Source organism: Eleginops maclovinus, chromosome 18 (assembly GCF_036324505.1).
Source record: "Eleginops maclovinus isolate JMC-PN-2008 ecotype Puerto Natales chromosome 18, JC_Emac_rtc_rv5, whole genome shotgun sequence".
NCBI classification, from domain to species: domain Eukaryota; kingdom Metazoa; phylum Chordata; class Actinopteri; order Perciformes; family Eleginopidae; genus Eleginops; species Eleginops maclovinus.
Window position 1 is genome coordinate 13,020,863 of NC_086366.1, and position 25,906 is coordinate 13,046,768.

General features: G+C 40.5%; 1 protein-coding gene across 6 annotated transcripts in view; it reads left to right on the top strand.

Annotated features, from left to right (window-relative positions):
* The window catches only part of dock10 (dedicator of cytokinesis 10), a 58,758-nt gene that overhangs the window by 20,811 nt on the left and 12,041 nt on the right, over window positions 1-25,906 (top strand). For 3 of the 6 annotated variants that reach the window (XM_063906695.1, XM_063906699.1, XM_063906700.1), the window contains exons 1-36: window positions 1,154-1,327; window positions 7,202-7,321; window positions 10,083-10,172; window positions 11,276-11,358; window positions 13,153-13,225; window positions 13,527-13,655; window positions 13,876-14,010; window positions 14,323-14,509; window positions 15,334-15,422; window positions 15,816-15,899; window positions 16,008-16,166; window positions 16,305-16,553; window positions 16,667-16,789; window positions 17,226-17,308; window positions 17,417-17,539; window positions 17,626-17,705; window positions 17,796-17,983; window positions 18,141-18,206; window positions 18,319-18,411; window positions 18,572-18,695; window positions 18,809-18,930; window positions 19,086-19,169; window positions 20,180-20,272; window positions 20,458-20,576; window positions 20,809-20,878; window positions 22,031-22,144; window positions 22,311-22,382; window positions 22,505-22,651; window positions 22,851-22,934; window positions 23,035-23,131; window positions 23,286-23,318; window positions 23,531-23,709; window positions 24,272-24,388; window positions 24,858-24,975; window positions 25,090-25,211; window positions 25,603-25,717. In XM_063906695.1, the coding sequence (XP_063762765.1) occupies window positions 1,169-1,327; window positions 7,202-7,321; window positions 10,083-10,172; window positions 11,276-11,358; window positions 13,153-13,225; window positions 13,527-13,655; window positions 13,876-14,010; window positions 14,323-14,509; window positions 15,334-15,422; window positions 15,816-15,899; window positions 16,008-16,166; window positions 16,305-16,553; window positions 16,667-16,789; window positions 17,226-17,308; window positions 17,417-17,539; window positions 17,626-17,705; window positions 17,796-17,983; window positions 18,141-18,206; window positions 18,319-18,411; window positions 18,572-18,695; window positions 18,809-18,930; window positions 19,086-19,169; window positions 20,180-20,272; window positions 20,458-20,576; window positions 20,809-20,878; window positions 22,031-22,144; window positions 22,311-22,382; window positions 22,505-22,651; window positions 22,851-22,934; window positions 23,035-23,131; window positions 23,286-23,318; window positions 23,531-23,709; window positions 24,272-24,388; window positions 24,858-24,975; window positions 25,090-25,211; window positions 25,603-25,717 (4,123 nt within the window). In that variant the 5' untranslated portion in view covers window positions 1,154-1,168. Of the gene's footprint in view, window positions 1-1,153; window positions 1,328-5,299; window positions 5,460-7,201; window positions 7,322-10,082; window positions 10,173-11,275; window positions 11,359-13,152; window positions 13,226-13,526; window positions 13,656-13,875; window positions 14,011-14,322; window positions 14,510-15,333; window positions 15,423-15,815; window positions 15,900-16,007; window positions 16,167-16,304; window positions 16,554-16,666; window positions 16,790-17,225; window positions 17,309-17,416; window positions 17,540-17,625; window positions 17,706-17,795; window positions 17,984-18,140; window positions 18,207-18,318; window positions 18,412-18,571; window positions 18,696-18,808; window positions 18,931-19,085; window positions 19,170-20,179; window positions 20,273-20,457; window positions 20,577-20,808; window positions 20,879-22,030; window positions 22,145-22,310; window positions 22,383-22,504; window positions 22,652-22,850; window positions 22,935-23,034; window positions 23,132-23,285; window positions 23,319-23,530; window positions 23,710-24,271; window positions 24,389-24,857; window positions 24,976-25,089; window positions 25,212-25,602; window positions 25,718-25,906 lie in introns of those variants that run through there. The other 3 variants (XM_063906698.1, XM_063906697.1, XM_063906696.1) reach the window with 3 other exon arrangements.

Sequence of the window (25,906 nt, forward strand, 5' to 3'; positions counted from 1 at the left end):
CATATTGCTTTCTGTCTTTCCTTTTGGCCACACACAGTGAAAATGTAACATGAAGAATAAAGCAAGACCAGATGTTACTGTGACATGAGAACAATTAGAGCAGTGAAAGTGACTGTCACTTGCACTCAGGGACATCTGAGCTCTTGAATGTATTTGATGATTTAGATTTAGCCAAAAGCCCAGTCAGTATCCCGTTGCAGTCTGTGAGCTCAACCAAAGTTGCAGGAATTTCCCCTGTTAGCTGTACAGTCCAAAAACTCCCCGTGCACGCTTCATCTGTAAAGCCACCCACTCACAAATTACCATCCACTTCTCGTTCAATAGTTTCTCTCACCACTCCCCAACTCAACCCCAGAGCTGCACACACACTTTACAAACGTCCACTCATTGAGCTTAATTTACCAAACACATAAATATGCATAAACATGCACATTTTATACTCTTTCCTAAAAAAAAAAGCAGTAGTTTATTCCACCAAATCAAAGTGTGGGACAGCGTTTTGTTTTTTACGTACTGTCTGGAGTGCATTAAACCCAAATGCACAGCCAGCAGATCTGGGCACTTGAAAGGACAAGTGTGATTGAGAGAAAAATAGTGAGGAAGAGTGCTGCATAATGAAAATCTGAAAAATGATGTGAGTTTGTATGTGTGTGTGCGTGCATGCAGCAGCTGGTTCTGGTCAGCTGACAGCTATTGCAGACTGTGATTTGTTGGGTGAGCCAGGCTGGGCTGAACCACACACAGCTGCTGTCAGTGTGTGTGCGTGTGCGTGTGTGTGTGTGTGTGTGTGTGTGTGTGGTGTATTGGAGGAAGAGGGAGAGAGGGAAAGAGAGAGAGCCAAGTAAGGCTGCCTGTGTGTAAGCTCAGCAACAGCAACATTAGGAGCTGGAGACTGGAGAAGAGCCGTCCAGGACAGAAACAGAAAGCTTGCAAAGTAGGACTGGTTAAAGTGAAACAAGACCAGAGAGTACAGTAGGATGGAGTCTCAGTTATCCTACTGGGCTTGAACAGAGCACAGCACCACTGGCTGGACCAGGTGGACTGCACTGTGTCACCGGGGAATGCACTTGAGTTCAGGTTGACTGAGATAAACAAGGAGTCTCAGTTCAGGTGAAGCATACACTGCTGGATGGAATAAGGCTGGACTAGGAGACAACAGCAGAGGATTATGGGTTGTTCGGCCAGCGTTGTCCTGCTCCTACGCTCAGTGGGCGGTGCAGACTGCGGTCACATGTGTTCGCGACAGGACCAAATGTCATTGGAAGCTGCCACTCCAACCCTAGAGGGGTACACCACTACCACATCACCACTGACCATCATAGTAATGGTAACCTACTGCACCTCCAACCCTCCATTAACTCAGCCTTTCTACCTAATGCATGCGTGGGCAGGTAAAGGGAATGGCAGTATGTGGGTTTGGAGAAATTGTGTGCACAATGTCATCATATCTGGATCGCATGTGTGTATAAATTGTGCATTTTGATTGCATAAATGGATGGATTGATGTCCTAAGCCAGAAGGTAAAAGCATGTTTTACCTTATGTATACATTTTTGTTTCCTAACTGTGACATTCTATATTGTTTTCTCTACATATCTGCCTTTTCTTACAAACATACTCTTTTCTCCCTCTTGTACTCTCCCTGATGCTGAGGTTGATCAATGATTGGGGCCTGGTCATTTCTCTTCACAGCTGAGAGGCAGAGGGGCGGAAATGGAGGGAGGAGAAAAGAGGGGGCTGTTGGGGTCAGACATGAGGAATCTAGTTTCTGTGGGAAAAATCTGCTTGCTCTGCATATGGCCAAGAAAGAAGATGATAAAAATAGCTATTCAGACGGGACAATGGATGAAATGGTGGATGAGGGTTACATGGTTGGTTGGTTGAATGAATGAGTGACTGGATGAAGATATTGATGAGTGAGTCACCTAAAAGAACATGTGTACCTTTTTATTTTCAGTACATCTGTTTGGTATCTGTATCCACTAATGGTTGCCAGTTTTTATTCCGAGAAAGACCCTGGTTTCTGAAAGCCCAGTGGAAAAAATGTTCGAGTTTTGGCAGAGTGGGCCATTTAAACCCTTTTTTTCTTTCCTTCTTTATTTCCTTCCCTCCATTAACCTCTCTTCTGGTGCCTGTTTTTTCTGGTCATTGTGGCAAGCTAGAGTCATAATAGTTTACACTGCAAAGTCATGCTAAACTGTTGATTCTTTTACTGTAAGTATAATCTAATGTGCTGATATATTTAGGCTTCACTACAAACCAATGCACTAACTCAGCCTTTTCGTGAATCAGAGAAAGACATTCATCAGCACTGAAACAAAACCAGAGTGTCTGTAGTTTTCCAGGCTTACATGGCTTAAAAGACTTCATTCCAATATGCAGTTACAGTATGTTTAGTAACTTAAATTAGCTGGTCACAGTCTCATGTCCAGGCCAGATTTGTAAAAAGTTTTTTTCTACATATAATTGCTTTGGACAGTGCTTAATGGAGTCAGGTTGCTGGATATTGGAAGAATCCAGCCAAAAATGCAGGTGCTATGTCATCTGCATAACATTGAATAACATGTAAATTACAACATGAGAATGTGGCAGCATGCAGACATTATGGTAAAGGTACTTTAACAGTAAGTCATTCATAACTAAATGCCATCTCCTTGAAACCATTGTCGAGAAAGTTCTTTGAATTTGTTGTCATGACACCAATGACACAAACAACTTCAGCAGAAATGTTTGGAAGTTGTGGTCAGAGAAAGAATGAAATCCTCTGATCTCTTTATTGGTCTCTATCCTCCTTGTTGCTGACCTCTGGGCATATTGTGTTGCAGCTTGGTCAATTGGTCATTGACAACATGTGTATTTCTGGGAATTATTTGTTAATTCACTGCAGAACAAAGGATCCTTACGGTTTGAGTAATGACCTTCCCACATCCACCACCAAATACTGTAGTGTGTGTTTTGTAAAAAGCAAAGACATTTAGAACAATGTTTTTAATTTTCACCAGTACTCAACACGTCAAATTGGCCTGACAGAAGCGACGACTGAAACCAAGTCTTTCATCAGAGGAGCAACTTCTCTTAGAAGTATGAATCCCCATTAGTCCCCTGTGTCTCTCCACAGACCTTGCATTGCTCTAATGATGTAAAGCAGATGACTTCTGTCTGCTTTCTTCTCCTCTCTGCTGTCCCAGTTGTCCCCCTATCTCTCCTTATTCATCTCTCTCTTATACTCCCTCAACCTTTCACATTTGTTTTCTTCATCCAAGCTCCCCCTCTCTCTGCTTCCGTCACACTTTCCGCACATCTTTCCTTTAACAGGAGGATAAGTCCTGAAATCTGTGCTTGAGAATGACACAGACCAGCTTGTGCACATAACGTACAAAGAATTGAACCCTGTGAATTCTCTCCATCTTTTTCTTAAGAATTTCCCAAGCTCGATTTGTTCTGCTCTTCTTTTTTTATTCTCAAAATTCCGGGTACCCAACCCATCCTCCTCTATCTTCCTCCGTCTCACTTTCTAGTTCACAGTTATGTTGGAGGCAAGCCATGCTGTGAGCCACCAGTGTATTGCTCTATGTGTGCCCTCCACACAGCTGTAGTTTACCAACATCAACACCCTCTCTATCTCACCCCTGCTAAGAGGGAGTTAGGAAGACAACCAGAGCAGCCAGGGACTGAAGGAGAGATGTTAAAAGGGATGTTTAATAGGGTGAGAACAAGAGATCAGGAAAGAGACAGAGATAATCAAAGGAAGAATAAATAAAGGAGTGTGCTGCTGAGGACGTTTGATGAAATGAGACGGATGGAGGGATGGAGCCTGCCGAGGCAGCTGCAGAACAGAGGATGGATGGAGGAGGGAGGGAGGGAGGCTGAGCTGCAGTCGTTAAATGGGTTTGAGCGATTGCACTGCAAAAAGCATAATTATGATTAACTATCTCAAACGCAACACATCAAAGAGTTATTTATGATTATTCAATTAAGAGAACACAGAGTAGATTAAGATAAATGCTTAGAAACATCTTGTCCTGGTAGACTGTCAGGTTGTTGTTTTATCCTCTTCAAGATGCTGATTCAGAGGGAAAAACAGGACCAGCTTTTGCATTTTACACTTATTGTTTTGTCATTTCCACTCCGTGAGAAACCGTTTTTGCACTTTAACCTTTGTCACTGACCAAAACTTGCTGTCACTAACTGACAATAGCTCCACCTACTTTAAACAATAGCCCGTAGCGTCACACTTTTCCAAGACACCATGTAGTCTGGATAATCAGAACTATCTTTAGGAACTACTTACCAAAGATACACTCAATAAAAAGTTAACAGTTGATTCTGTAGATTATCAAAAGTCAAACAAGGACACTGTTTCTAGGAATAGATTATGGTTTTGAATCAATTTTGTTATAAATGATTTCAAATTGAAATGAAAATCTACTCACCTCTATTGCATTAGGATGGGGGCATAACATTCAGAAACCTCAATGCAATATTTGTGCAAATATATCAAAAGCTGGAGATATACACTTGTAATTGATGCAGTATGTCGGTTATCTTTTGAAATAATGCAGTACATTGATTGTTCTGCAGTATTTAATCCATTAGCACTCCCAAAAAGCCTATTGGCATCACCTCCTTATGTGCAGGTAACAGTTTATAAACAGGAGTTGTTTCCTCTTGCACAGCTCTCGGTTCTGCTATGTGGTTTGATCCGGGGGGAAGTGTATGTATGTACAGGCAAAAATAGATACAAATGCTATGGTGCGTTCATGTTGTCTGACATGCATTTATATGAGTTAAGCAACATTGGAAACCTATATGTTTTTATTTTCTATATACCTTCTTGTATAGTGTAATGTACAGGAGGATGACAAGCTTACTTTAGAACAGGAAGTTGATAGTGTGCATGCTGGTTTATATGTGTGTGCTGAAGGTGTGTACTGTTGATACATTTGGACAGAGCAAGATCAAATCCTTAGAGTTGACTTTTAGTATGTGTGAGTACACATTAGAGGTTGTTTCTGTGTGTATGGTTGGTACTATCAAAGTAAAAAAATATATATCTTCTGTTTCACTTTCCAAAATAGTTTCTAAAAAATACCCAAAGTAAAGGCATTGAGAGAATGATGTGTAGAAACTGAAGTGTCTTGTGGGTTACTTTCTTTTTGCAGGGGATTTACAATGAGTGTGTTGTTGCGTGTGTGTGTGTGTGTGTGTGTGTGCTGAAGTGAGTGTTGGACATCTAACATTGACTTCCTCTACATCCACGTGCACAGACGCAAACTCACAACCCCGCAGTGTTAGTTCTACTTCTGACAGAGCACATGCCTGCGATATGGCTTTGTTTAGTTCACTTTTAATTTAGCTTTAACCATTTTCTTACCCGCAATGAGCTTCAGGAGCAAAATCACCTTCAGGAGGAAAATAAAGAGCAAAAGAGTACGATCGAATTTCGCCCGGCTGAGTATTGTATGTATTATTTTGTCTCTGCCGAATCATTTACGATTAAAAACAACAACGGCTATCACACGGCTACAGTTTACTAGCAGTTACCTCCATGTGTTGATATGCTGTCAACATTTTTATTTTCATTCATTATACAGCTTTAATATAGACTATAGTCAGTGGTCTATACCTGTATACTAAAATATAATGATTTTCAATGTTTATGTTCTTCATTTACTCCTCTTTTGAATAATAGTTTTGACAAATTATGTCTAGAGCAGCTGTGTGACAGATACAGATAGGAGAGAATAGTAAATACTAAATGGTAACATATTAAATAATGTGTGTATTAAGGATGCACACCTCATTGAGCTAATGCTACATTACCTGAAACTTTCCCTTGACCCATTAACAGTGATGTCATATGGGTCAGAGAAGAGTCGCAATGCACATTGGGAAAACCTCAAGCTCTTTGATAGGTTTGCAGAAAAAAAGCTATTTGGAATTAATCCATTAGTTGTCAGGGATTTTACTCATTTTTATTATGATTATAGAATAATATGTTGTGTGTTTCATTTATTTATTGATTAATTGTTCGTCTAAGATTTGAGTAAGAAGTGGAAAATAAGCCTTTCTCACAGCTCAAGTTGAGTCAGCATATTTCAAAAACAGGAAAGAGGGAAAAGAAGGCATAATCCTGATATTAAAGAAACTTAATGCCAGGCATATTTAGTATAATTAATACAATTGAATAAATTGTCTAATCAATTATGATGATTATTAAGTGTTGCTCACAATCGTTTTATGTGAATCTTGTCATGTTGAAAACATTTTATGTAAAAGAGTTTACAAAAAAATAGCATTGTAAAAAAACTGTGTAGTATAACATTTTCATTAATGGGGTTGAAGATTAACAGCGAATGGGATGGTTAGGGCAGTGCTTAGACAGATGGCCCACCTTGTGTTGAGTTATATTTTTGCTTCTTGTTTCTGTGCTCTCTGTTGGTTGTACGCCAAGAGGCCTGTTCTGACTGTTAGGGTTGCTGTGGTGGGTAAAAGCCCCGGTCTGCAGTGTGTGCATGTGAACCAAACCAAAGATCATTACTTCCTCCACGTTCCTCCCCACAGCCTGCTGCAGCTCTCGCCCTGCTGCTGTTGCTATTGTCTGAATGACAGAAGTAACTAACCATCGACCGCTATCTTTAAAACACATATCTGAAATGTTGTCTTTTTTCGGGTGACTCATTGACCCATTACATAATTCTTCAACATAGTTTTGAATGTAATGGATCTTTTTTTCTGATGTGTATACCATCATTGTACAAGTTCAGGGGTTTGTATACTAAGTGTGTAAAATAGGGGTTATGAAAAAAGGCCTTCACATAAAGAAGTGACTGCTGATTGGTGGGTCCCGAATGTGGTGTTTCCCAGTTTAAGGTCATAAAATGTCAGTATATGTGGGTCTTATTGCTCATTAAAGTTTTACTTTACTGAGAAATCCAACTGTATCTCAGTGTGTCTGTTATTCCTTCTCTACACACACATGTGTTTAAGGTGTCGTGTTTCACAATCTCGCTTCAGCTGCAGGGCCACTTCCTCTACCAATCGTTTAGGTACTAATGATGTCATCGCAAAACACAGGAAATGCCATGACTTGAGTTGTCATGGATACTGCTTTTAAAAATACTTGTGCTGTATTTAGGCTGCAACATTGGGGTTCATTAAAAACAAGATCTAATCAAATGTTTATGTGTTTCCATTTGCAGCAGGAGAAGCCAAAGCAGATCGATCCTCTCGACTATGAGGCTGTCATTTCTGAACTGGGGGATGAGTTGAAGGAAGACCCTCTCAGAGACCTGCTCCTATTCCCCGACAATGATTTCTCAGTAAGTGTGTGGACTGAATGTACGTCTGTATTGTACGTGTTACCTGAGGGTTCAGTGGTTGATGCTGTCAGAAAAAGAAGAGGCGGCCAATCCTGATTGGCTGCTTAGAGTTGCATGACTGAAATCTTTCACATCTATATATTCCTCTGTGGTATTTTCAGAAAGTATTGCATATGATATAGACATTTTAACCTTTGTGTTATCTTCCACTTTACTGTGCTTTTTTTCCCTGGTTTGATTGTTTTTACAGCATATAGTAGAACAAATCCCCAAAATCTGCTTTACACATTAAAAAAAACTAGTTGTACTTATCTTGGCATTTATGGTCAAAGGACAGTACATTTAACCACATTTTTGCATTCACAAAAGGCCAATCATTTGTTTCACCATAGTATAGATCACAGGAAGATATCTTGATGGATTGTCAAAGACTTGTATATGTCAAAGTAAGGATTCAGTTTTAAAACCATTTTGAAAAAAACAAATGGCCTCACATAATGACACCAGATGCTATACATTTAAATAAAACACACATAATTCAATCAAAGTATTGATCATCCTTTTTCCTTTGCGAAGAAGGTGGTATGAAACCATCCATGTTATTTTCGTCGCATTGAGATTAAATAACCTCTTATCATGAAATAAATATTTAGAAACAGGCCGGATTTGACCCGAGGACAACAGGAAGGTTCGGCACTAAAACATGCCCACATTACACGTTCTGTATTTGGAAAATGCAGTCAGTATTTATAGCTACTACATAGTAATTGGGGAGTGATTTGGAACACATTACTGTACAACCCTCTAGTTCATAATTTGCCAATAATACATTGTTGTTTAAAATGCAACGTGTACGTTCTTTCCTCCAGTACAGCACGACTCACTTTTTCACACTAATCATGCATGTTGAGCATTGTGGTCTTTTCATTACGGTCCACAATTTATTCTCCCTGGCTCCCTTTAGCTCTTTGTTTATTAGTTCTTTCATTACCGTGCTAATACGCTTCTGCAGACACAGATCCACCTCACACTAACATGAACTTATTGGCTGCTTGTGGTTAAGGGAAATGTTTGCTTGTGGAGTTGTAGCTTTAAAGCCTGACTCCGCTGATTCCCAGCTCTGTCTGGCTGCAACACAATCTCGTCAGATATTCTTTGTCTCTGCAGTCTAAAGTCAATTTCCATAATTGTAAGTGAAAGTGGCTTGGCAGAGTATTGCTAATGCACAAAAGGCATTTACTAGATCGGCTTCTCTGCGAGCTAGTTGGTGAGCTCTGCGCTCCAGCCAGCTGATTGGGTTGTATAATCAAAGTCCTGGAAGAATATTTATTTTTTAAATAAGCATCATAAAATCGTAAATAATTGACTTTGCATAATTAAAGATTAATGGGTAAGGATATTAGTTGTAGGTGTAACCACGGCTTGGAAAGAGAATACATATTAGGAAATTAAATTTGAATTATTCATCTTCACTGCATAAAGCTGGCGTGAAACAATTTCTGTAAGAATGAATGAATATTACATCAGAATACCAGAATTAGCTCTGCTTTTTCTCTCAAATCATTGCTCATAAAGTGTTAGTTACAGTATAAAGCATGATAAGCAGTCTTGATAAGTCGTCTAAAGGCTGCTCATGATGAAACGTGACACGAGATAACTTCTGTTGTGATTTTCCTTATTAAAAAGCGGGGACAATGAGGCTCTGTACAAAATGCCACAGCAATTTAAATAATGTTAGTTTTTTTTTAGAACAATTAAATCTTAACAAAGTGGTGAACCAGCGAGAGACCATAGCCATCCCTAGAGTTTTGTAGCTGTCATGACTAACAATGGACGAGGTGGATCAGAGTATTTAAGTTTTGTTTATTTAATGTTAGCTAGTTGTACCATTGAGAGTGGCATTGTGGTGGGATACCACATGGCCTTGTATTTAAATATGACTATATATATCTACTAAATTAGCATAGTTTACAGTTGGGTGACTTTTTAAAGGAGAAACAATATTCTGCCCAACAGGCTAAGAGTAGCCTGTTCAGGACAGTTAAAACAGCACCTTTATCAGGATGCCTGGGATACATAATCGACTGTGATTTGTTGTCACATGCTTTGAATTTAGTGGAAAGCACTGTCAAAGTGTATCTGTTTTCATGTCAAATTTCCCATTTCCCACCCATTTTCTAGAATTTTTTTGTGGGGGTAATTTTTTTCCGGATCTGAATCGGGGGTCTAAAGATGGAGGTTGTTATACTGTAGGCTTTACAGACCGAAAAACCCTATAAGGCACATATCCTATGTATTGTATTGTATTGGGCTATACAAGTACAATTAACTTGATTTGACAGTTGGTTTAGGATCTGGGGAATGTTAAGGCCAAAGCATATGATTCACATTTATATTCATTTTCAAATTTGTCATCAATTTTTAACTTTCATATCCATTTAGAAAAATGGTTCAATGGTTGAACGATGTCCTGAGTGAAATATCTTTAGAAGCAGTAAGTGGTTTGGATGGAAAATAGAATTAATGAATGGTTCATTTCCTATCGAGCCACCAAGATCGCCACTTATCTTGTCCTGTAATCAATCTAGTTAGTGAATGAGAGTCTAAACAATATCCATACGTGAATATAACATTTTCTTTGTGTAAGAGCACTGTTGCTACTTTTCTTTGAGGTTATAGTTTGATCCCTTTCAAGAATATTGTTTTTGAAGTAGCTCAGCCCACCCTAACACATATCTTTCATCATTTTGTAACCCTCCAGGTTTCCACTGTGCCTCAGGAGAGACGCACTCTCAAATCGACTGTTCCTGAGGGGGCAGAACTACAGGCTGAATGTCTGCTGGTCAGACAGGTAAGGAACTGTGTGTGTGTGTGTGTGTGTGTGTGTGTGTGTGTGTGTGTGTGTGTGTGTGTGTGTGTGTGTGTGTGTGTGTGTGTGTGTGTGTGTGTGTGTGTGTGTGTGTGTGTGTGTGTGTGTGTGTGTGTGTGTGTGTGTGTGTGTGTGTGTGTGTGTGTGTGTCAGTGTTTGCCCTCATATATCCTTGTGTGTACAGGATTGAAGCCGCTGTGCTTTTGCATAAAGAGTTTCGGTTGGTGGTGGTTAGGTTTGTCAGTTTAGGCTCTCAATTAAGCACATCCTGACACTGTAAAATAAACCAGATGTGTATGTTTATCTTGATGTGTGTATGTGGGGCTATCATATATTCTTTCCCCACTGAGCCTTTGAGATTATGGCAGGTCGATCTGAAATGAGCCCTGAGTAGACGGAAACTCCCCAGACGGTACTGTCACAGCTCACTGGGGACTAGTGTGTGTGTGTGTGTGTTACTGTCTGAGGTTGATGTTGTAGCTGATAATATGTTTGGTCTGTTTATCAGTTGTGACATTGTTAGCAAAAGATCAAGATCTTTCCAACAAATGAATCAAGGAAAACAAGAACACAGCGTTCAACAGGCAGACACGAGAGGATGTGAAACTGACTGTGTGTGTGTGTGTGTGTGTGTGTGTGTGTGTGTGTGTGTGTGTGTGTGTGTGTGTGTGTGTGTGTGTGTGTGTGTGTGTGTGTGTGTGTGTGTGTGTGTGTGTGTGTGTGTGTGTGTGTGTGTGTGTGTGTGTGTGTGTGTGTGTGTGTGTGTGTGTGTGTGTGTGTGTGTGACTGTAAGGGCCTCCTCAGCAGAGTACTATTTCCAGAAGAAGATATCTTTATTTGCAGATTCCTTTGGGACAGAGTCTTAATTCAGTTCCAGTTTATAATTTATATATATAATCTTTATATGATATGATAAATCCCAGTCTGCACATCAGTGACTAGGCCTCAGGAGAGCTGAAACCTGGCTTTACTCACTGTAGTGTGACTTTCTACATTCTCTGCAGATGTTTCTGCTGCCACAAGTCTCCCAGAGAGGCAGAAAGTAAAGTTAATATTTAATACTTAATCTCCTTCCTCTCCTCCAGGCCTGTAAGTATTACAACTCGGACCTAAATGTAGTCCAGTTCAAGTATGACGAGTACGCTGGAGACTACCGCCTGCTGCCCAGGTAAAACACTTTGACATTACTATAATCTTGTCTACTGCAATACTACGTGTTGTACCATAAGGAATAGTAAATCATTTTGGGGAAAAGCCCACTTTGAAACTCAATTTTGTGCTGGACTTTGCTTTCTTTTGGCGCAGCCAGGCTAATCTTTGCTAAGTCTAAAAATATCTCATGGCTGTGGCTTCATGTTTGCCCTACAAATATGAGTGCGGTAGCAATCTTTTCGTCTCACATTTGAAAAGAAAGCAATCAATAGCTTTTACCAAAATGTAAAAACCATTGCTTTAACCTTTACTGTCCTGTTTTCCCATAGAGGTGCGTTTTGAGCTTCGATAGAGCTTTGGTGTAAAATGTGCCTCCTGGCAATGATCGGATTCACAATCTTTTTACATATCCTCGGATCAAAAAACTCTCGCTTTAAATATTATGAAATGTTTTTATAGTCAAGCATAAGGTTTATATTTCTGATATTAAGGTATTGAAGACGTACCTTTTTTGTATTAGTATCAAAACAAAAAATCGGCACTAGTACTGCATAATTCCCGTACCCAGCCTTAGATTCTCCAGAAGCACAATTCTCATAAACACTTTCAGTATATTATTTTTAGATGTATGCTGATAAGGAAGCTAGAGATTTGTTTGACTTTCTGACTTGATTAAACACATTCTGGATATTTTCCCTCATTTACAATGAGGCCCAGAAGTCGCCCCGAACACGGAGAATAACCTCAATTTGTTACACTGAGGTGGGAGGTCATTAACAAGAACACAATGGTGGCAGGTGTTGAGTGACAAAGACAGTTGGAGTGGGAGACTGAGGAAATTCCACTCTAACAAAATCTTAACTTTTATTGCTCCCTCAATACCTTTTCTAAATGTCAGTTATCCAGTCAGACACCCATTCAGTCAGGCAGTCATTTATTAAAATCAGGCTGTCAGTGAACTTAAGATGTGTCAGTCCCAGTGAGACTGACCCAGAGCCGCCCTGCAGTGACTGCTCTCCACCACAGGAATGTCCCACTTTTGTCCCATGGGTTGCCACTGTATTCTTTCAGTCAGTTCACATGACCTCTGAACTGACATCCAGGGTGAACTGTAAAGTGAAATGCAGCTTAAATACAGGTTCCAGCACAATCATACTACTTGTATTTGTCTTTTTGCACTTGTTGAATTAGCATTAAACCTACTGTTATATGTTTTGTTTATAAGCAAGACAAGTTTACCAAAGGCATTCACGTTATAAGTGGCATGTACAATACACAAGGGGATCCAAAAACAATGGGAATCTACAGCTACTGTATGTGTGGTTGTCACCGCTGAGATAAAGTGGAGCATTTTTCATCTATGCAGGCCAATATTAGCATTCCTGTGTCAGGGGCCCCCAACGTGGGCCAGCCTACAATCACCAGAAATCTTCTAAACATAGTCCCCTTAAGATAATTTCTTTCAGTCTGCTTTTACGACTGTGTGACTTTGAGCGAAGGGTTATTCCAGTGTTACCCTTCACAGACTGCAGCCTAGCTGTCTGCAGCTCTCAGCACACACACAAAGACATTTTGTTCCATGGCTAGCACACAAAGGCAGGTCGGCCTTTGGAATCAGCGGAAAGGGATCAAGTGAGTACTACCTATTGTCGACTCCTGTCAGAGAACGATGGAGCCCAGTCAGCCACCCACACTCATTTGCACCAATCAAATAGAGTGGAGTAATCAAATTCCTGAAATCATTTTCTCTTCCCATCAATATATTTCATTATCAGAGTTCAACATTTTTCTTCTTCCAATTCCTTTATAGGAAACTGTACAAAGCAGAGAAGCTGCCATCACATTCTTTTGAGATCGATCATGAGGACATTGACAAGGATGAGGTCAGTAATGACCATCTTCTGACAAATGCTTTTAGAATGAATGCATTACATACTGCATACATCCTGTTTATATTAGTTTACTACAGCATTTAAGCTGTTAAAACATACTTTGGGAGTGCAGTAAGCTAATTACAGGTCAGTGGGACATTGTTTATGAACATAATTTGACTGACAAATAGCCATCCTAAAATAGAATGAGTCTTGGAAAGTCTCCTTTTTCTCTATTGATCATCTGCTCCTGTGTCGGAGGAATGAACAGAGAGCTAATGTAACTACAGTTGACCATATTTATGTTTTACAGGATACAACCTCCCTGTCCTCGTCCAAAGGAGGAGGGGGAGGTGGTGGAGGTGGGATCGGAGTGTTTCGGTCAGGCTGGCTCTACAAAGGGAACTTCAACAGCACCGTCAACAATAGCATCACTGTTCGGGTAAAGCACTTTTTCTGTCTTCCTTCATCACCCTGACCCTCACATGCCCCCTTGTTTTCAGCTAAAATGTTTTACCTTTCTCTCTACCCTACAGCAAAAATTACTGTTTGATTTTCCAGCACTTATTTTGTGTTTTGGGTCATTTTATAACATATCCTAAATACGTTGTTGTCTATATAACTTTGTACTTCTACCATTTGCACCTTTTTTATCTGTGCAGTCGTTCAAGAGGAGATATTTTCAGCTCACCCAGTTGACGGATAACTCGTACATTATGAACTTTTACAAAGATGAAAAGATCTCCAAGGAGCCTAAAGGGTGCATCTTCCTTGACTCCTGCACTGGTGTGGTACAGGTGGGTCTTAAAGCATTTAAATAAGTAAGAGCACAACACTATTTACACTACCTTATACATCCTAAAGACTTGTATATTCAGAGTAATATAGGGAGGGTTTTTATGCTTCCTATTCCTTCCTAACTATTGCACAAAGCAGCAAAGCAAAACATTGTAACCATTAATTCCATGCAAGCAAGGAAATGTTTATAATTCAGCACATGCAAAACCTGCACTTGGAAGAAAGAGTCAAGTTTTCCAAAGCCAAATCAAGCTCTGGTTTCATTGGGTAACCACATTATCCTATTCGTCCTTCCATTCATGCCCCTACAGAATAACCGTCTAAGGAAACATGCCTTTGAGCTGAAAATGAACGAGGTTACGTACTTCGTTCTGGCTGCGGAGAGCGAGCAGGACATGGAAGAATGGATCAGCACTTTGACCCGCATCCTACAGATCAGTCCCCATGACGGTCCTGCTCCTGACCGCAAGAGTCTTGACCTCACCGACCATCGGCAGGGTGAGAGCGGCTCTGGTTTTGTATTTAGGAAAGCACAACTTCCACCTACCATAAAAAAATGTTGGAAAGAGCAAAGAGAATTGTAAGCACAAATGGTAATTAAGTAGCGAAAGGGGTATTTAAGGAGGGGAAATTTAAGCAGAATTCCAACACATGTATAAATCATGGTGCCCTTAAGAGAGGAATATCTATTTAACCCGGTGTCAGCAGAAATGTTAACGTTTCCTCTCTGTCCAACTAATTTCAGTTTTGGGCTCCATCCACCCTCCTTGACTCCACCTTGGTTTAATACATCATACTTTATTATTAAAAAACTTAACAGGGAAGCACAATTCTTGAAAATTGATGTTATGTGCCAGGTCAGTGGGAGTCTGTATCATAACAGGGAGCAACAGCAATGAAACTCAACCTGGTGAAAATCGGTGGAATGATGTAATGGCCTCAGCCGTCATGGCTCTCTGGTGCCTCTAAATCAGGCTGTGAGCATGTGGTGACCTACCACTAATGAGCCATTTTGTTGAGGATGGCCTTTGAGAAGAAGTGCTCCGGGCACATGACCGTATATATCTGCAGAAGCCTGCCTGCCTTATTACCCGTAAATACCACAAATAAAGTCATATTTTATTCTGAGATGGATATATATGTCGACTGACTCCGTGAGTGTGTATTTAGTGTACTGCTGAACCTATTCTAGAAAATGTAATATAGCCTTTAACCTTTTGGGAGAATGGAGTACTTAGATAAGCTTTCCCATCCACTCAGTGTCATCACTCATAAACAGGAGTCCCTTTCAGGAGTACTGATCGTGTTTGTTCTCCCTCCAGATGTGTTTGACCTGTCGTTGAGTGACTGCTGCTTGCAGGAGAATGAAGATACTACTACAGAGAACGGCATCAATCCAGAGCTAGCAAAGGTTGTACACCTGTACGCAATCCTGTGGTTTTTCCAAAGGGCCACAGTAATGGTAGAAAAGTAGAAATGTGTCAGCAACAGAAAGAAAATAATGGAACTGCTTGTCAGCATTAACATGGATGTAAACAATACCAATATCCAGATGTTTAAAAAGTTGGCTTTGTAAATATTTTATTAGGGAGGAATTTGCCATGTTTTTATAGGCCTCAAGAATTCCCACAATGCATTTCTGTGAGAAGTTCTGAAAGTAAACATGATTTTCCTGTTCCACAAAACTTGTTTTTAAATACTTGTTTCTAATGATATTCTAATCCATAATAAGCAAGTTATTATTTGTGTCAAGTAGTTATTTGACTTATTTTTCTTTATTTATTTCTATCTCCATCCCTGACAGTATATCTCTGAGACAGATGAAGGAATTCGTTCTGCCAGGAGAGAAGAGAGGTTGAATCTGTTCTCGCTGGATCCTGATACTCCTGTAAGAATAAACAAATGTGGCTGCACATATATATATATATATATATATCATTCTAGATGACCAGATCTCATCAGAAAAATTCTGTCAATTGTGTTTCACTAACCACAGGTCCTGAGGAGTCCGCGGACCGAGCATTCATCAGTTGAAAACACAACCGTTCGTCCATTTGAGGAGAAACTGGGCAGGAGGTTTATGATAACCTGTCGATCCCTTAACCTCATGCTACAGGGCTGCATCAACGAGAGTGAAACTGGACCAGTCACTAATGTGAGGATTAGAAAGCATTTCAGACAGTTGCTTAAATATATTTCCACATCTCCATGGTCTGTAAAATGATGGTAAAGCATGTGAGAGGGGCTGTTTTACTAATCTATGACAATGCCTGGGCTGAATTTGTTCCACCAGATTGAACCCCTCTTTGTGTCGCTGGCTTTGCTGGATATACGAGAGGGAAGAAAGGTGTCCGCAGATTTCCATGTAGACCTCAACCACGAGGCAGTGCGTCAGATGTTAGGAGGCTGCTGTAACGGGACAGTTGGACCAGTGGCAGGGGTCGGTGTTCAGGAGAATGGCCTGAGCTCTCCTGCTGAGAAGAAGCCAGGAGACTGTAGCCTTAGCCCGGACCTGGAGCACTGGCTAAGCTTTCCCAAACAGGTACAAGCATGTTACTACCTCATTTATAAATGAGATGCTACACGTTGGATGCTTTACTCTGCATTTAACATTTAGAATAGCTCTAATATGTATTTTTAATGCTTTATATGCAGGCAATTTTCTCAGTCACCAACCCCCACACTGACATAGTGATGGTGGCAAGAGTGGAAAAGGTGCTGATGGGAAATATTGCTTGTGGGACGGAACCTTACATCAAGAATACGGACTCCAGCAAGGTCAGAAAGTCCTTTTTTTCATTTCTTTAGTCAATACTCGTCTTATCTCTCGAAGCAAGCAAGGGAACATTGTCTCATGAAACATGCCATTAGGGCATTTACTGTACGGGAAATGGATACATCCACTCAAACACTGTAATGCATGACATTTACAAAATAGTTTATCTTCATCACTGAATGCAAGTCCGGTCAGATAAATTCAGAAGAGGTTTTTCGGACATCCTATCCAAGACATTTCCCGGCTTTCCCACTAGCAGCTCTCCATGTGGTCCTTGTTTAAATGGCTAAGTGAATCACCAGACATTTAACTTGCTGTCATCGGTCTAGGTCAATAATTATTTAGGGCTGACCACATCCCATTGTATTTAAAGAAATATATCGGCCTTGGTGTCTTGCTAACATTTCCTTCTGTCCTTCTTCCTCTGCTTTTGTGCAGACTGTGCAGAAGATTTTGAAATCCAACAAACAGTTCTGTAGCAAACTGGGAAAGTACCGCATGCCATTTGCCTGGTCCGTCAGGTCAGTGCCCCTGTTGGAGGCTCGGTTGTCTAAACATTTTTAAAGTGTATCTGCCATGTTCTCTGAACAGGATCTGACTGACTCCACGTCTCTTTTATTCTATTGTAGGTCAGTGTTTAAGGATAACCATGGGGCCCTAGACAGAGACTCTCGTTTCTCACCTCTCTTCAAACAGGAAAGCAACAAGATCTCCACAGATGACTTGATTAAGCTGGTGTCTGAGTACAGGAGGTAAGGCCAACTGTAGGACACTTAGACTCTTCAGAAGCAAGATAAACAGTTTTTACAACATCTAATTCACATTTTTGGATGTGCAGGGCTGAGAAAACAAGCAAACTGCAGACTATTCCTGGCGCGCTGGAAATCTCCGTTGACTATGTTCCATTGGAGCATCCCAGTATGTCTTTTTAGGGAATACCTCCCATTTATGATCCTGTTCTGCTATCCTACTCAGCTATTTGTCTGAAAGTCTTTCCTTGGCTTTCAGACTGTGTGACATCCTCCTGTGTACCAGTGAAGCCCTTTGAGGACCTGAGCAAACACCTGCCTACTGTGGAGGTGGAGGAGTTTGTGCAAGACACGACCAAGTTCACACAGCCACACCGTGTCTACAGACACCACATCTACGTCTACCCCAAACACCTCAAATATGACAGCCAAAAGAGCTTTGCTAAGGTATAGCATGGTAGATTAAAAGCATCATTTGAAAGTTGCCTTCACTCCAAAATAATCAACAACATGCGTTTTATTTTTACATACTTGATGTACTTTATTATTCATTGTTTTCGTATGTGGCCAATTATAAATGATACAATGGTCCTTTTGTTCGCAGGCTCGTAACCTTTCAGTCTATGTGGAGTTCCGCTGCTCCGACGAGGAAGTTGCCAAACCTTTAAAGGTAGAAAGCTGATTTGAGTGTATTTTTTTTATACAACTCCAGCTTAGTCTTTCATGAGTAACTGGCTGGACCTGACTTTATTTTAAAACTTTTTCTGATGCTGTTTTTCCAGTGTATCTACGGCAAGCCAGGAGGTCCACTCCTCACCACAGCAGCCTGTTCCACAGTCCTACATCACTCCCAGAACCCCGACTTCTACGATGAGGTAAAGGATGGGATTATTATGTGATGAGGAATCACCACATGTATTTTTATAGCCTTGAGGGAAATTTAAACATGACTAGAATTGTTACAGACACCTTAAGAATCTGCAGCATCCCCTTGCAGTCTATAAGCTAACGTATTACATGCTGTTGTGTCCTCAGGTGAAGATTGAGCTTCCTACTCAACTTCATGAAAAGCACCACCTTCTGTTTTCCTTTTACCACGTCACCTGTGACATTAATGCTAAGACGAATGCTAAGAGGAAAGAAACCTTGGAGAACCCCGGTGAGACGATTGATCTGGAGTTTTAATTTAACTGAACTTTTTTTATTTACAGATGGTTATTTTGTGATTGTTCTTGTCCAACATTCAGTTATTTTATATGTTTGTGTTTATAGTGGGGTATTCTTGGCTGCCTCTCCTCAAAGAAGGCCGTCTGTCATCCCAGGAGTTCAGCGTCCCTGTCTCCTGTAATCTGCCGCCTGGTTACTTGGCCATCAAGGAAGCCAGTAACTCTAAGGTAAGAGCGTGGAAGGAAAGGCTACAAGGAGTATAAATATTAAAAGAAACGTCTTAATAATAAACACATTCATTTGGGATGAGAGGATATATTTAAATCAATGCATGTGATAAATTGAGTTGGTGTGAGACTCAAGCTGTCTTTATTTTTTACAGAATGGAGCCGATGTAAAATGGGTCGATGGAGGAAAACCTATTTTCAAACTGTCAACCAATGTCGTCTCCACAGTATACACCCAGGTAAGACCCTCGTCTGTGTGTCCGCAGTTTCTCCTGGCTCTCTTTGTTTTTACTCTGATGGACTGGCTATGTGTTGTACTCTTAGTATGCTCTATGCAGGCTGGCATATGAACCTCAACAAAATGTAATAGAAATGATGGATGGCTGGTTTTCTACGGATTGTTTAACATTAGATCTTTGTTAAAAAAAGCCAGAATCAGGAAATACACTGTAAAGGTCTAAGACTTAAAGAAGATTTTCTCCTTAATGAGGTAATTGGCTTTCTCCAGCAGAATTAAAATGAATGGGTTTTGCTTGTGTGGGACAGTGAAATTACCATTAAGATTTCCATAAACAGATGCAAACAATAGTTGAAAGTATATGTGCTTTTAGTGTGGAACAAGGGAATGGATGTTACCATTAGGCCAGTTGAGGATGTTTGGAGTGCTAAACAGCAGTCTCTTGATTGGCTATGTCCGTCTAAGTTTTACTTGCAATACTTTGTGAAAGAAAAATCAAACTTGTCCTTCTTATCAATTTAAAAAACATTGGCAGCTCAATGGAGAAAAATAAAATGTACCTTCAGTTTGACCATAAAGGACAATAAATATTAGGGAAACTTTGACTATTTTTTCTGTTACCCAAAACATCATAAAACAGGACACTTTAAAAAGTGCATTGATATATATTAAATATTCATATATTTATGTATATTGTTCAGATATAGTAGAAATCTCTGAGCTACTGCAATATAATTTAAGCCTTTCTTTACACAGAACCACAAAACATGTTTTTTAGGTTTATTATATAGTACATCTCCATAATATTAGCGTCAGTCTATTTAAATGTTCCACAACAAACTTGGTGTTTATTTCATGTTCTTTTTGAAGGCTGAGACGATGACATTTTGACAAACATGGTGATTTGGTGAAGTTCACATTTTAGGAATAATTGGTTGCTAAAATGGAGCCAGTCCAGTAAGTATTTTTGCAGATGCTGCTGAAGCTCATGGCCTCTCTTGTCTCTGCCAGGACCCCCACCTGAACCGATTCTTCCAGCAGTGCCAGAAAAGAGAGCTGGACCTCTCACTACCTCCTACCTCCAACTTCCTCAACTGCCTGAAGGTTAGTAAAAAGACACTACACCCCCCAGCTTTCATTCAGCGTCACTGAGACACAAACCAAAGCCTTGCTTCATGTCTTATCCGTGCAACATATGTGCCAAATATAATTAATTTTATTGCCGGTTTATGTTTCTTGTTTATTTCCACCTTTCTCTGTCTCTTCCACCTCTGTTCTACTTTTTCCAGGGTCTTCTCAGTATGGAGAGGATCCCAGTGATCATCCGATATCTGCCTGTACTATTCAACCAGCTTTTCAAGGTTCTGACACAGAATGACAATGATGAGGTCACTACTGCCGTCACCAGGTAGGCAGTGGTACTACAACATCCACAACAGCTGTGCTCATAAGGGTGGGGGCTCAAAGGATGTAGTAAAGCAAACAGTGAGGGTCTTTTTTCCTTTAAAGCACCATATCCGTTTTATTTTTTTAAGAATAGCATTTTGAAAGATTAACAGATTTCTGCTTTTCAGGAGAAAGTATGTGTTTCTCAATAAAGGATGTAATAAGTAAAGGTCTTTGTTATGCTGTGTCTGCAGAGTGCTGGTTCACATTGTTGCAAAGTGCAATGAAGAAAACCTGGATCACTACCTGCACTCCTATATCAAGGTACAATAAAACACGCTGTATATCAACAATAAGATGTTTTGATTAGTGAGCTAGTAGCAGTCCTTGGAATGAGTCTGTGTTTGTATGCGTGTGGTCAGGGTTGACCATATGATCATTACAAAGGCTGTTGTTTTCCATTAAGGAGTGGAATCTCTGCACAGACTATTTGATTTCTGAGGCTTTATGTGTTTGTATATGTGTATGTTTGTGTGTGTGTGTATGTTTTTGTGTGTGTGCGTGTGTTTGAGCCAGCAGGAGTGTGGCTAGGGCCCCATGCCTAGAAAACTGTGTAAACACAAACAGAGAAGTAGCGAGAGAAGAAGACGATGGAGAGGAAGACGAAAGAGTGATTGAGTAGGAGGCAAACAAGGACATTCAGCCCCCTCAATCAGAGTCATAAGGCGCGTTTGTTTAATGGGGAAATCAGTGAGAGAATTAGAGAAGAGAGCAGCAGAAACCACAAGACCCGTTTCATGCTGGAAACAGTGAAGGGAAACCGCAGCGCCTGAAGAGGCAGTGGCAGAGATGAACGGTGGGAGGGGAAGAGAAGCACAGCTAATGGAACCAGGGTTGCCATAGTAACAGATTGGCATGATGTTCAGTAGTAGTGCTTACTGCTGTGTGTGAGCGTGTTCAATGAGAAGGGAGGAAAAGGGAGGGTTCAACTGACTGTAGCATGAATTGAGTAGTATTCAGGTTTTTTATGTTAATCAAACCTTAAATCTATTGTTTGTTTTTAATCTTTTGAGAAAACAGAACATTCCCTGCGATCTTTCTTACCTATTTATTTGTTTAACCGTTTTTTTCGATTAATTAAAATAGTAATGAGCTGATCGGAGCAACCTGTGGTCCTAGCGCCAGCGACATCAGCTGTGATTAATGCCTTTAAATGTCTGGACAAACCGTCCACAACTGGAATATGTCCAATTTACTGCAGTGTAAGACAAAGAAAAGCAGCAAATACTCTCAATGGACACAGAAAATGTATTTTTTGCTATAAAATTATTTTCAAATTAAGTTTATTTAAATCAATCTCATCTGTCGTTTTGCTAATTTTAATTCTCCGTTATGGAAAAATCAATGTCCAAAAATGATTAAAGATTTATTAGTATGCACATTTAACTGACTCTTACCCCCTCTCCCTTTGTGTAGTATGTGTTTAAGTCAGAGGCCCACGGCTTCAGGACAGTTCACGAGGAGCTGGCTAAGGGGATGACCTTTGACCTGAAGAGCAATGAGCAGGCAGCAGTCAGGAACGTCCTGAAGGTTTGTTTCTCTCCTCAAACTTTCTTCAGTTTATTTATTATGAAATGGAAAACTTAAATTGCGGTTATACACTGACGTCCTCAAGAATATTCAAACAGGGAAATTAAAATCAGTTATTTTCATGCTGGAGCAATATTGACCTTACTTTGACCCTTCCTGATTTCAGTTCTCATGGTTCTTCTTTGAGCTGATTGTCAAGTCCATGGCCCAACAGCTGGTCGATTCTGACAAGGTTAAGGTAAGGTGACATATTACTGCTCTTAAACACCACCACTTGGACAGAAAAGTTCCTTTGAATTTTAATAATCTGACATGTGACACAATGTATGATTGTTTTACGCTGACTCTGTGTCACTACAGCTTCCAAGACCCCAGCGTTTCCCCTCATCCTACCTGAGCCGCATGGAGACCCTGGTGGAGACGGTGTCTGAACACATCTTCTGGAAAAACAAAGACCTGGCAGAAGAGACACGCAGCGCAAACTTGGCTGTGGCAGCTTTTGTCAAGGTGCGGGCAAAATGCGTTATAACCAAGGATTCAATTATAATGTTAAATGTAAATAGACCCAGAAAAGTATGTGTAAACATACTGTGTTTATACTTTCTCTGGTAGCGATCATTGAAAAATGTGTAATCATTCAATTAACAGCAAGTTATTTCTCCATTAGTGTTAAATGATCCGCGTCTTTCTGTCTGCTTCTTTACAGCGTTGCTTTACTCTCATGGACCGAGGCTTCACATTCAAACTCATAAGCAACTACATAAACATGATCACTGCGACTGACAGCAAGGTAAAAACAGCTTTATTGGAATAACGTTCAAGAAAACAATATAAATGTGCAACTAGATGCATTTCAACTCAATAACACCTTTTTTTATTGTGTCTGAAAGGTGTTGTGTGAGCGGAAATTTGAATTCTTGAGAGAGGTGTGTAACCACGAACACTACATTCCTCTCAGCCTGCCGCTACCCTCCGCTCGCATCGCAGGTAAGAGCCCGAGTCCTACCCTGTATCTCAGTGACACCAGTGTTAATGTGGTAACTCATTCATCAATAGCCCTCACTCTCATTTGTCTATTAACACCCTGTCTCTCTCTCTCTCTCTCTTCCTGTCATTTTTTCTGACTATTTGTCCATGTCAGACCATTCATCCCCAGAGCCACAAAATACTCATGGTAAATATGTCCACTCATTCTTTTCTGTGTGCTTATGCCTCAGTGTGTGTGCTACAGTGGTGTGATGATAAGGGAAGCCATGGAAAATTGGCTTTTCACATTATTTGCTAACTGTAACCAGATTTGTATTTATAAAAGATTAATTACCTCCCTGATGGAAAGCAAATATTGGCATGAGCATCATGTGAATCTTTTATCCCATCCCTCCTCAGTGTCCGTGCCTGAGTACAACCTGACTGGAGAGTTCTGCAGGAAGCACTTCCTGACTGGCCTGTTGCTACGGGAACTGGGGCTGGCCCTCCAGGACGAGCAGGACCTGAGACACCTTGCGTTAGCCACCTTGAAGACTCTCATGGCCAAACACTCTCTGGATGCACGCTATGCCACCAAGGTAGCCAGAACACATGTTTACACGGGAGGAAACTAAATTGCATAAACAATGAGTCATGGGCAAACAGTAGACATTCTTCCAATGTGACTCACACACACACTGACATGTGATTGTTCGTAGCAGCTGCAAGCGGCAGAGACGATGTCTTGATGAATGTTGGGAAGTGTCCAGATCAGATCGAGGCAGTAATTCGTCCTCTGTTAAACAGAACCATATACTGCCAACCACAACACAGCAGCACGGCTGTAGTCAAGCCTAAATGTCTGCCAAATAAATACAAATCATGTTTCATAAAAAGGACAAAACATTCTCTTGGCAGGACATATTAAATATCATGTAACTGAACTGACGTTTTCTATGGACAACTAACATACTGTACAGATATACATGTGTTATCTATTGCCAGGGTAGGATGGCTTTGGAAACTCATTTAGTAACTTATTTAAGCTTTTTAATTCAAACAGTATGTTGATCTTTGCTGTATTACAAGGTTATTTTACAGGATATAGAATATGCACAAATGCTTTAAATGCTATACCCTTTTCTTTGATTGCCCTTCCAGGAAAAGCAGGCAAGAATTGCATCTCTGTACCTGCCTCTGTATGGCCTGATCCTGGACAACATGCCTCGATTCTTCCTCAGGGACCTCTTCCCCATCTACTTCACTTCCAGTGACCAAGTAAGAGTCAAGATGAGATGATGGATGGACTCTTTGCAAACTGTATTTATTAACTGTGACCAGTGTCATACATATTTCTGCAGTGTTTGGTCTTATTTTGTTACTTTCAGATCTCCTTTTGTTTAGTTATGAGAACATGTTAACTCCACCAGTTTACTTAAGGTCAAGCATCGTGCGTCTTTGACCATGTTCATGTTGATTTCCACATCAATAAACAAACCTTGTGCTCGTGAATAATGTGGATGGAGCCGGTGTCAGGTTGAATGTTTGCTTTCATTTGGAAATAGAAAAGAATACTAATCATTTAAGTCTAATCATTGTTTATGTTGATTACCTTCATGGATGATGCTGTAAAGTATTAATAACATGTTTTAACAACTAATAAAATATAAAGACTCTGGAAAAAATATCAACCAACAAATATGTGTCCTCTAAATGAGTCCTCTACCCTGTCCGCCCCCCCCACCAGGGCTCTCGAGATGACCTCAGTGTAGGAGGGGTAGTGGCGGGAGCGGTCATTCCCGTTACTCGCCATGGCAACTCTGTGGATGCCTCCTTTTCTAAGGAAGTACTGAACTCCATCACAGGTAACAGTGCGTGACATGCTTGTGTGTAGCTGTATATCTATTTCTAGTGTGTTTATTTAAAAAGGTGTGAATAAGGACAATGTTGCTAAACCCTCCCCCTCCTTTCCCCACCAGCCTTCTCCTCCTTGGCAGTTGCCACGGGTAACCAGACCGACTCTCGGGGTTCTCTGATCAGTGTGGACTCCAACCCTAGCAACTGTGACAGGAACAGTCAGAAGATGGACGGATGTGAGAAGGTGGGAAAAGAGAAGAGTTACAGTGCCATCAGCTGCTGTGGTATTACTCACATGTCTCCATATGGTCTGACAAAGGAGCTGCTGGCAGATGTGTGAAAACAACTCTTATAGATCCATTGTGTTTGTATTATATACTCTGTCTTCTTCTCTGAGAGTCGTATCTAATCCATTCTACAATAACATCTATATGTTTTGATACGCAAGAGCCGTATGCAGAAAAAGATTTTAATTGGTTTCCATTTTAAACAACTGATGTTAGACCAACTGCTATAATGCCAGCTAAAGAAACACTCAGCCTGGGGTGTCCTGGTGGTTAAGAACACAAAACATGCAATTGCATTGTTCAAACCATGGATGACTGTACTTCTGTCTGATGTTTCTCTCTTCTCAGTTTGCACGGCCGCAGTCCCTCATAGGCTACGGTTCTCGTTGTGACAAGCTGGACCAGGCAGAGACCCGCAGTCTGCTCATGTGCTTTTTGCACATCATGAAAACCATATCTGAGGGTAAGAAATGTTTATACCAAGGATTCACACAGTTGGTACAGTCCAGAGCTCTTTTGAATTACAGACCTTAATACTTATTCAGAGACCCAGATGATTTAAACAATAGTTGTTGTTTAAATGATTCAAATTCAGCAAACCTTAGATATCTATATGTTTTGCAGATTAAAACACTAAGTGTTCCTCACTTTT